General features: G+C 43.2%; 1 protein-coding gene across 5 annotated transcripts in view; it reads right to left on the bottom strand.

The window, feature by feature from the left end:
* RAF1 (Raf-1 proto-oncogene, serine/threonine kinase) overlaps positions 1-11885 on the bottom strand; it is a 70650-nt gene that overhangs the window by 16900 nt on the left and 41865 nt on the right. For all 5 annotated transcript variants that reach the window (XM_018086260.2, XM_018086259.2, XM_018086261.2 and 2 more), the window contains 3 exons: positions 3449-3664; positions 2456-2565; positions 1340-1442 (listed from right to left, as the gene is read on the bottom strand). In XM_018086260.2, coding sequence (XP_017941749.1) covers positions 1340-1442; positions 2456-2565; positions 3449-3655 — 420 coding nt within the window. In that variant the 5' untranslated portion in view covers positions 3656-3664. The remainder of the gene's footprint in view (positions 1-1339; positions 1443-2455; positions 2566-3448; positions 3665-11885) is intronic.

Below are 11885 nucleotides of genomic sequence, written 5' to 3'. Positions count from 1 at the left end.
TGCATAGATTTCCAGTTTGGTTGGAAAGCTCAGACACACTCAGGGCTTTGTTTACAAAAAAAAAGAAAGAAAAAAGTGTTCTGTCAAAGGCAAAAGCAATTTTTTTGCCCAGTAAGGTGACAGAGCTCAGTGGGCCAAGAACTGGGGTTTTTTGTTTGTTTTTGGTAACACCAGGGAGGAAGAAGGATCTGATTGTAAGGACCACTTCGTTATTATTTTTATTAGTCAAAACCCTTGGGGTATGTTTATGACTAACCAATATCCCTTGCATAAGAAATAAGTTCCTTAGTAAATAAAATAGCTTAAGGAATTTCTACTTTCTTAAATGGCAGGATACATTTTTCTCTTGAAGCTTCTGCAATACGAAAAAAGAGTATAATGAACCAAAGGGTTTCTTCCTCCAGAACATACTAGGGAGGAAATCTTGAAGTTTGAGCTCCTCTCAGATCTGGAGAAATATATTCATTTTCTGGTGACCAACTGTAGATGATTTTTTTTGTGTAGTTTTCTAAAAATGTCAAGTAGAATTAATGCTACTTTCAGATTTTGTAAATCAATCCCAATCTTTCTAATGGGTGGAAATGACAATCCTTCAGGTTTGCCACTGAGCACAACATATTTCTGCAACAAAACAACAAACAGGCTAAAATAGAGGAATGGAGTTCCTTCCCATGAAGAAGGAAATAATGGAAGAGCTGGAAAAAAATCCACACATATACCCAAACCCTAAAACACAAACCTTATTTATTATTGAATAAATAATCCATTTTTGAGAAGGAGCTTGAAAGCCTTTAGCCTTTCATCCCCCAAAAAACCACTCTGTCAAACTACAGGGCAGCATTAGCTCACAGAGCAATGTCACAACCTGCAGAATTAACAGTCTCCCTGTATATTCAGTACAAATACCATCAGTCCAATAAATGTCCTGAACTTATCCAGCCTTTTTCGACTGATGAGTCAGAGACTGAAAATGCAAATTATCTCACAGTTCTGGACTTTAAAGACACAATATCTTAATACAACAGTTACATAAATACGTATTTATATAAAATAAAAATGGCAATCATCAGACCTTTGAAGAGTATGCATAATGTGAGCTTTCAGAGTCTCTGACACCCAGGAATCACTAATGAAATAAATACAATTCTGGCATTTCAATGCAAATTGATACTTAGCCAGTCTAATTTGCGGGGAGCAGGGGTGAAGGAATCAATTATCATTTCTGAAAATCCCTGTGCTTAGGAAGCCAAAAGCTGTCTAATGCCCAAAACATTCTTTGACTGAGTACGTGGTTCAATTAATACAATTTACACCAAAATACAGACAAGGCAAAGCTTACAAAGTTGTGTGTAGTGAGCGGAACATGATCAAGGAAGTCCACTTGCAGCTCCTCTCCAATCAAGGAGGCAGCGTCCGTGTTCCAATCCAAACGCACCTTTTTTCTGAGGGAGAAAACAGAGAAGACAAAATTCCTTAGGAGATAAAAAGTTTGGCCTAACCAACAATCTGTGCTGTGTGAGTTTTCTTGAGTAAACTGAAAAATACAAAGCAAAGCACGGCCAGCCTCTTACAGGAGCTACATCCCTGTTGTCCCTCACTTCAAACACGGGGAGCAGCTTTGAACGCGCTGCGGGTCACCACTCTCTCTGCTCATTTTTGAACATTTAAGACATTTTATATATATGTTATTTGAAATAAGACACTTGGAAGTCTTAATGGAGTCACAGAAACACCCTTGCAAACAAAACATAAGGAATTATGAACGACAGACTCAGTGACATGAAAGTGCTTGGGCACTGAAGTTACTGGTGACCTCAGAACAGCCTGAGTTCCACAGAGAGGTAACCCCACAAATTCCTGCCTCGTGACTGAGGCTTCCAGGAGCATTAAGCCCAAGCCTCACGAGGTGTGAAGTTAAGTGTATTAACGCCATGAGATACCTTCACTCCCTCAGCTTGTAAAACAATCATTTGGTATTTAATAGCAGCATCCCCAGTCCTACAAAAAAATAAGGAATATCTGAAGTGAGATTTAAAACCAAACATTGGAAAGCTGTATAGGAATCAGAGCCTCCAAACTGAGCACACAGAGACATTCAGTTAAGCTGGCTAAGAATCACTAGCACTGAAGTTTCCCAATGCAGCAGTGAAATGCACCTCAAATATGAAGGCATCACTTATTCCAGAGCATGACAAAAGTCTCAGTGAGACCTTCCAAGCACTTGAGTGAACCCCTCCATTTTAAGTATTTTCAATATTTAACTTTAAACCAAAGTAAAATTGTAAATACCCTGGAAGCTGAAGGATTATCCCCAGGGGAGGGTAAGGAAAGCACCACGGAAGAGTTCACAACCAAACTGTGCTTTCAAAAGAACCCAGCCACAGAGAAGAGCGTTATTGCTGCTATGCCAAACCCAAGATTTTCCTATTCTCTAGCTGAAAAGTTCTCCTCTTACCCTTTCGTTTCAGGAAGTCGAAAAACTGCACAGCATTCTGGCTGCAGCCCTCTCACTTTCAGTGCCTTCATCAGACAGTCGTGCAGGGTCATCCCATTTCGCACGTTCACCTGTGACCAAAGGGAAACAAAGCCAACAAAACCTTTATCAGGGATTGCAGAATTTCTTTAAGCTTTTCCAGGAGTGGAAGGCCATCTTTTTTCTCATTTTCTTGAGAAATTCCAGTAAAACTGCACAGCTGTTTACTTTGGACAAACAGATAAGCAAAAATTACTTGTATGATGTAACCACAAAAGTGCTGTGCCTTCCAATTTAACTCGCTGCACATGAAGCCAACCTGCCAGGCAGCACATCTGCTGCCACATCCCCACCTATTGAGTACTCCTGCAAAGGAAGTTTTAAAGCCATTTCATAAACTTCTTGGTTTCTTACAACTCCTAAGTTTCTATCAAATGGGATTTTATACAAGTAGGTAGCCCACAGAAGTAAATAAAAAATGCAGGCAAACAGAGTTACGTGAAGTATAGGCAAAGGCTTAATTTAGATTTCAGGGAACTTTGTGTCAGACTATTATTAGTACTCTCAGCTCCAAGAAGCTGAACAGAAGTGCTCCCTCAAGAAGTTTCACTTCAGCTTTAACCACCACACTTGACTGTAGCCATAAAAGTGAGGAAAACGGTGACAGAAAAGACTCTCTGTCCTACAGACATCATTGTTTGGGCCAGCCAACAACTGCTTTTTAACGTGATTTATGTAAGCAAAGGATGCAGCTTGTGTATATTAGAAAATTCCCAGCACTGAGGCAGAGGAATACAAGTTCTCAACATACAGATACAGCGCTTTCAAAATATGTCCCCTAGAATGAACCAACTGGTAACACCCCGAGTCACAGCAAGACCCTTTGTGAAGCCTGGCATTCCTGGAGCCAGACACACATCCCAGTGTCAGCAGTGGGGACAGGACACTCCTGGGATAAAGGCAGCCCAGACTCACCACGGTGCGCTGCTTGTTGGGCAGGAACACGCGGATGGTGTTGCTGGTTTTGGAAGCGTCGGATATTTTGCCATCGTCAGAGGCTCGGCGCTGGTACCCAAACTGCTGCACAATGGTGGGGGAAATACAGTTGGGGCCATCAAACACAGAATCCTTGAGTCCAAACCCATTGCTGATAGTCTTCCAAGCTCCCTGAATGTGCTCCATGGGTGCGGTCTAGGGAAGAAAAATTGGGAGAGTCAGGGAAAACAACAACGTCCTTTGCTATGCCATGGTACTTCGGTTCCCGAGACAACAAACCGCAGCTCTTTGGAAAGCATCGGAAAACTGCAACAATATTTTTTCATTTTTTTTAATACTGTCACAACTCACATAGTATGGAAGAGCATAAAAAACATCTCAGCCCTCACACACACAATGCTCAGTTACATTTCAGCATAAATAATGGCTGAGAGAATTGGGACTGTTCAGCCTGGAGAAGGCTCTGGGAAGACCTCATTGTGGCCTTCTAGGACCCGAAGGAGCCTGCAGGGAAGATGAAGAGAAACCATTTACAAGGGTCTGGAGGGACAGGACAAGGGGGAATGGCTTCTAACTGCCAGAGGGCAGGGATAGATGAGATATTGGGAAGGAATTCATGGCTGCAAGGGTGGTGAGGCCCTGGCACAGGTTGCCCAGAGAAGCTGTGGCTGCCCCAGCCCTGGAAGTGTCCAAGGCCAGGTTGGTCGGGGCTTGGAGCAACCTGGGATAGTGGAAGGTGTCCCTGCCCATGGCAAGGGGTGGCACTGGATGGGCTTTAAGGTCCCTTCCAACCCAAACCATTCTGGGATTCTATAAACCTCTCCCAGTGCAAGGACACAACCAACCCCCTGCACACTCCCAAATCAGCACACAGTACATTTTTAGCACACACAAAGATAAAGGTGTCATGGTACATTTTTTTTCTCAGTCATCACAACTGCAATGCAGCTCAAACTCCAAATAATACTACAAAGGCATCTTATTCAAAACTAAGCAAAAACAAAGTCTGCCCTCCTTTCTAAACTTCCAAGTAGTCAGATTTATTACCAAACATTGCAAAGTACAATTAAAAAATAATCACGGAAAAGGGTACAGTAATTTATTTCCTCCACAGAACTGCACCCCTCTACAAACACCTGGGAAAGTAATGCTGGAACTATGCAGTGTATCCACACACCTTATCCCATGGTAGCAGTTTGCTTCCAAAGTCATGTCCAGTGGTTGCACACACCATCTACATTCCTGATCACCACTAGGAAAGGTGATCAGAAAGCTGTAGAAGAACTGCAGTCAGGACATGCCAAAATGAAGGTCTTCCAAGCAATCCTAATTCCATCCCCTCCTGGTGCAGGAAAGACTTAGCTGAAAGAGCTACAGTGTTTCCTGCAAACACTAACAACCTAATACAGCACCTAACACCCAACACTCCACACTAAACACCCACCAGGAGCTATTCCAGCCTCTTTCCATGTGTGGTCCTGCACCTCTTTTATTGCAAATTATTTGAACCCTCCAACTCATGCTTATGACAGAGAAAAGACAGTGGTGTTTGTTACAACCAAAGAGGTAAAACAGTGGAATTCTTGGATAAAAAAGATCTCCACTTGTGTCAAGTCCAGTCCACTTTGTGAGGCCCAGAAGGATAAACTGAATTTCAGAGCGTCTTCCCTCACAGTACAACTCAGAAAAGCCTTAGTTGGATTTGCAGTCCTTAACACTGCTCCAGACCCATCCCTGGGTCTGCCCAGCAGCTGGAAAGGAAACAGAACACAAACTTCCAGAGAAGGGGTTGGTTTCTACAAAGCCCCCATCAGATGCAAACTCTGCAGCAGCAGAGCTCTGGGCCTGCCACCCTCACAGGGGATCTTTAGGCCAGTTCCTGAACATCTCTTTCACTGACAAGGTGTACAATGACAGCAAACACGTCCTTGCCTTCCTCCAGCCATCCTTGTCACTCCTGCACCAACACCATCCACTGAGCAGGGTCAGTTGGGAAAAGGCTCAAAACCTTCAAATGGAAGTAATATTTAAAAGTCAACATCCAACTGAAACCTAACAGAATGCAGGCACTTGGAATTTTTTTTAATTTTTAGATCTGTGGCACATAAATGACAACAGTCTTGCATGGGATGTAAAGAGGGAACATTGAATTGCAAGACAGAGAGACATTCTGAAAAAAGGAGGGGAGATAAAATCGAGGAACACAACCGAGTTCACCACACATAAGCAACTGCAAGGACAACACCTCACAGCTCATACTGTTAGGCATCAGAAAGGTGAAAAAAGTTATGTACAGTTACAACACCCATCCAGTGCATATGGTAGCTAAAGGAGTAGCCAGTTAGATGGTAGCAATAAAACCTGAGTGGAGAGAAACTGCTAGGTAAGAGGGGAAAGGTAAAACCCAGACAGCTCATTGTCTTTCCTTTTCTTGACTTACTCCCTATGAAAACTTCTTTTTTTCACCTTTCCAGGTAACACATGCGACAAAATAAGAAGAGACAAAACTGGGAAGTTTAGATAAGGACTGGCAGGGCAGCCATCAAATCCTCCTTGTTGTCACTGCTGATGCAAGTTGACAACACCCCAATGTTACAGCCTATTTAATATTTTGACATGCTGCCAACATTTCCTGAAAAATTCCTGAGAAAACAGGAAATAACAAGAAGTTCAAACTTGTGCTTTGACCAAAGGTAAGTTTGGTACCCAAGAAGGTACTTCCCTCTCCCAAACACAGAAGGCCCTGGAGAGCTGCACAGACACAGCCTGCTGAGGGGTGGAGAGGAGAACCAGCTCAGACCTGGAGCACACACAAACCTGCACGTGGTGGAGAGTAAGAGAAAAGAAAGGGAAGTTTGCCAGATATTCATATGGGATAGACAGGGAATTTCTGATGGAGAGGTGCTAAACCTGCCCTGCCACCCACAGGAAGGGGCCTGCACTTGGAAAGTGGAGCTGGATAGGAAACAGCACTGCCCAACTGTCCTGCTGCTGAGCTCCACAGCAGCTCGGGGACAACTTCCCAGGGGGGACAGGAGCTGCCAGGGCCTCTCCAGCACCTCTGCACTCTGCAGGAACAGCCTGGCTGAGCACACTGCAGTGCCCACAGTGCTCATGGGCACTGCTCCAACCTTCTTCCGAATTATTAGCACGGTACAACAGAGACAGTCACAAAAGCTGCTTCTCAGGGAGTAATTCACACATGAATTACACCTTTCCCTGCCCTCTGGTAGAAAGCAAGCTTAAAGGTTATATGGATACAGACAAACCCATCCATTTGGAACAACAGTATACATGGGTGAGAGGTAAGAGAATTAGCACAGCCAGCTTTGAACTGACTAAAAAATAACATTTAACGACACAACAGAATATTGCACACTCACACACCATTTCTAGTTGGTTCACTGAACACTGAACCAAGCACAACTGCAGAACACAACAGTCTATGCCACAGGACACAGGTTTTAGTCCACCTTAACAGAGAATTCCTGGGCAGTGCACAGCTCACCTTTCAGAGCCCTGGAACCTGTGCCCTGGCATCGACTTGTCCATTTACTTTGGGTATTTTGCTCCAAGCAGTCATTGATTAAAGGCATTTTTACTGAAACTACGTTCATTTACTCCAAATCCCCCAAGATCCACACCAGTGAAAAGTTGTGTGATATGTTTTAGAGATAATTTCATTTAAAGGACGAAAGATTTTACAATGATGCCTTTATAAATATATTATTCTTAGTTTGTCTATTCCAGAAAAACTACGTTTCCTTCCTTTAAACGAGTTGCCAGCATGTTTCTGAAACATAATCATTACCAGATATTAATGTTTATGCCACGCTCAAATAATCCAATGCCAGCCGAATGTTTTCATGCATCTCTCTAAAAATTTTCCTTTAAAACTTTTCTTCCTGCAGCTCTTCACAGTCACGACAATGACTTCAACCAGCCTGTCCACAACTGGAAACTGCAACTGCAGCATTCAAAGAGTATTTGAAGATATTGCAGCGTGTGAGTCCTCTTGTAGATCCAGGACTGCAGGAAGCTGATACTGAGTAGTTTCATATTAAATGTTCAGTCTGAGGAGAAAAGTAATGTCATATATTCCTCCAAGTCCTACAGGAATACTGCACACTGTGACCAAGATAGCACTTTTCATTAGTGCTTTTTGTGTAATTACAGATCCTGATAATTAATTCTTTGAATAAGCATTAAAACCAAATGCACAGAAGGGCTACAGAATGTGCACATCTGACAGGAACAAATTCCTGGAGATCAGTCCCTCAACCCACTCAACATGCTCGTCACTCATCAAATTCAAAAGGTACTTTCAGTTACTTTAACATATTCCATGACTAGGAAAAAGTGTTTAGTCTGAACTGTTAAAAATTTCAGTCTTCCTCCCTAAGAAATGCCAAAACTTGAAAGTTCACAGGATACAGAGCTAAACTCCTCTCTTAGGTACCTTGCCCTTTCTTTTTATTCTGAAACGAACACCAAAAGCTTTTCCAAAAATGTAAGAACAGTTCCAACAAACACATGTGCTGCTATTTTTATCCACACAATTAAGTCACACTCATGTTTAATGAAATACATCTACGAAGGCAAAACGTCACAGAACACAGCCCAGAATCCATTTCAAACTTAACATATCTGTCAGTAAATATAAGCTTGGAAAGTTGCTTATAAGTCGTGTTTTCTTCTCTGACATAAAAAGATCACACACAAAAAGATAATACATTTAACTGTGGCCTCTTCTCCTCCCATATAGTAATTATTGACTGATTTAATATTGCTTGGGTGACCCATTGACTGGGGAGAAAGAGAAACCTACACCAAACATCTATCATGATATATAGCAGGTTTGGTTTTTTTTAAGTAGTTTTTCAGAGCAGCAGAATATAAACATGGACACATTCCTATATTAATAAATAAAGCTGTGATCCATGTTAACATAAACGCAGGGCATGAGTTGGGATCAGTTTAACAACCCAAGCCCAACTGTCCTACATCTCCAAGGTTGGTGTTTTTCCCTTGTATGTCCTTCATTTTAGGAGACGGATGCCAAAAAAGCAAACTCCTCCCTAGCACAACTGACAGAAATTAAAAATTAACAGGAGGATATGTTAGTGTTCAGGAAAAAAATCATAAACTCAAAATAAGACAAAACCAACCAGTACAGAAACACATATAATTTCAGTCTCAGCTATTCTGATCTTGGAAGTATTTTTCTCATCTTTCTCTTTATTTCTCACAACCATTCCCCTCTTAGTCACTACTTACATGTTGCCAATGTAACTTTGAAGTATTTAAGGAAAAAATAACACTGGTTTTCCAACAATTGGGCTCTCCGGTAGGGAGGGCACAAGCAATACAACTCTCAGCCTGACATGCTTTCAGACTGATTGATTCACAAGATTAATGTCTTTTTGTATGTGAAATAACTTTCAGAGTAGAACTCTGGCTAACAAGCAGAGCCCAAAGCAAACCTGGCTCTAGCAGGCTGTACTTTGGGCTCTGCCACCAAACTATCTGCACCTTTGGCCACCCCGTGCCTGCTCTCTCTGCTGACTGTAACAGCCCCAGGCTACTTTTTCCAAACACTTTTCAGGAAGATCTGTTTGGTTTATCCTTTCCACACAAATTATTCCCATTTCAGTCACCCATTTCTTACCATGTGACATTTGTATGAAGGTCAAATGTGGAGCTCTGAGTTTCCCTACAAACCCTGAACTCCTACTTTAGAGAAACAGGAGCTCTGAACACCCTTATCTAAAAGAGAGACAGAGAATCCAAATCCTTCCCTTTCCCAAGGCAAAAAAGCAATCCCAGGTAAAAAGAAAAATGCAACAGCTTTTTCCAAGCAATTAGACTGTTTTTAAACTGTAGTTAAGTACAGCTGCTGAGATCATGTATATTCACAAAGAAGTGTATAAAACTGCCACAGAAACACCTTTAAAAGGAAAAAGCAAGCAAGGAAAGTACACCAGTGTTGCACATGCATTTTGTAGAAGTTTTGCTAACAAAGCACCAGAACTCTATGTCAAAGAGTAAAACCTCTGCTTTTTCTTTATATAATATTTTGTAATTTTTTACCTAATGTGCCCTTAACATGAAGACTATTAACACTGAAGTGATACTTAAAACATCCTCCTTTATTAATTTCATAAACTCAAACACACTGCTAGAAGCAAAAAGCATCCCGAGTACTGCTTTCTTAGATCTGATCTACCAGAATCACATTATATGACACTCTTAGACTTCTTCTTTCTTCACTACGTTAAATTCTTCCCAGGGGAATCCTCCAAAGACAGATTTACAAAGACAGTCCTTTAAAGCACTGCAGAAGTGGGGCTCTGAGTGTTCTGTCTTTACACAGACAAGACATTTTGGACAAGCATTTCTGGCCCCAAGTCTCTCCATCACCTGCACATACATTCTCAGCCCCATGCCGTTTGCATTCCGACCTTGCTCACGCTCCAACTGTTTCAAGGCTGAAAGCCCCAAACTGTGTTTGCAGTCGCCTGGAACTCGTCCACTTTACAGCAAAGACGAAAAAGTTACTCAAAGGTCAGCAATCCAAATGCCCTTCCCACACGAGTTCTCAAGGACTGAACAAGGGACTGAGAACCCCAGCACAAAGAACTCCTGGCCCTGTGTAGCAAATGAGGCAACACTAAGGACACCAGCCCTGAGAACACACCAGTCCTTCCACAACCTCAGCTCCTCCTGGGAATCATTGAAGGGGGAGCTCCAGCCAGGGCAGAACTCAACAGTTCCCTGCATGTTAAATACCACTGCAGAAAAGAGGCAGTCAAGGAGGTTCCTGGAGTGTATAATTTCCTTCATCAACTGGTAAATGAGCCTACCAGGGGTAAGGCCCCCCTAGACCTACTGTTTACAAACAGAGAGGGGCTGGTGGATGATGCAGTGCTTGGAGGCCGCCTGGGGCATAGTGACCACGAAATAACAGAATTTTCAGTCCTCAGGGACGTAAGGAAAGCCATCATTAAAACCTCTACTCTGGACTTCCGGAGGGTGGATTTTGGCCTATTCAAAAAACTAATTCAGGGCATACCCTGGGAAACAACCCTTAAAGGCAAGGGGGTCCAGGAGGGATGGACATGCTTCAAGCAGGCAATTTTGAGCGCACAGGAACAGGCTATACCAGTGCACCGAAAGGCCAGCCGGAGGGGAAGACAGCTGGCTTGGTTAAATAGGGAGGTTCTGAAAGAAATCAGGGATAAAAAGAAAGTTTACAGACTGTGGAGAAAAGGGCTGGCTACTTATGAAGAATTTACGAAGAGAGCTAGGTCATGCAGGAAAAAAATTAGGGAAAGAAAAGTGGAATTTGAAGTTAATTTGGCTAATTCAGTTAGGGATAACAAAAAGTCCTTTTATAAATACATTAATAGCAAAAGGAGGGGCAAGGAAAACCTCAGTTCTCTGTTGGATTTGGAGGGAAATATAGTTAACAAAGATGAGGAGAAGGCTGAGGTACTTAACACCTACTTTGCCTCAGTTTTTAGCAGTAAGACAGGTGGCCCTCAGGACAACTGGCCTCTAGAGCAGATAGACAGAGACAGAGAGCTAAATAGCCCTCCTGTATTCCAGGAGGATGTAGTTAGCGAATTACTGAGTCAGCTGGATCCTAACAAGTCTATGGGACCAGACGGGATCCATCCCAGGGTGATGAGGGAGCTGGCAGAAGAGCTTGCCAAACCACTCTCCATCATCTTCCAACAGTCCTGGCTCTCTGGGACGGTCCCAGATGATTGGAGGTTGGTGAATGTCACCCCAATCCACAAAAAAGGCTGCAAGCAGGACCCTGGCAACTACAGGCCTGTCAGCCTGACCTCAGTGCCTGGCAGGGTTATGGAGCAGATCATCCTAAGTGCAATCACACAGCACCTTCAGGATGGACAAGGGATTAGACCCAGCCAGGATGGGTTTAGGAGGGGCAGGTCCTGTCTGACCAATGTGATCTCTTTTTACGATCAGGTGACCCACCTGCTGGATGAGGGGAAGGCTGTGGATGTGGTCTATCTGGACTTCAGCAAGGCCTTTGACACTGTCTCCCATAATATACTCCTGGAAAAGTGGCAGCCCATGGCTTGGACAAGTGTATCCTCTCCTGGACTAGGAGCTGGCTGGAGGGTCAGGCCCAGAGAGTGGTGGTGAATGGAGCTGCCTCCAGCTGGCGGCCGGTCACTAGTGATGTTCCCCAGGTGTCTGTGTTGGGTCCAGTCCTGTTTAACATCTTTATTGATGATTTAGATGAGGGGATTGAGTCTATCATCAGCAAATTTGCTGATGACACCAAATTGGGAGGGAGTGTCGACCTGCTGGAAGGCAGGAGGGCTCTGCAGAGGGATCTGGATAGACTTGAGAGATGGGCTGATTCCAGTGGGATGAAGTTCAA

Source organism: Manacus vitellinus, unplaced genomic scaffold (assembly GCF_001715985.3).
Source record: "Manacus vitellinus isolate BGI_N305 unplaced genomic scaffold, ASM171598v3 scaffold_91_pilon, whole genome shotgun sequence".
Taxonomy (NCBI): domain Eukaryota; kingdom Metazoa; phylum Chordata; class Aves; order Passeriformes; family Pipridae; genus Manacus; species Manacus vitellinus.
Note: the sequence above shows the minus strand (reverse complement) of the source record. Positions and strands in the feature narration are given on the sequence as shown.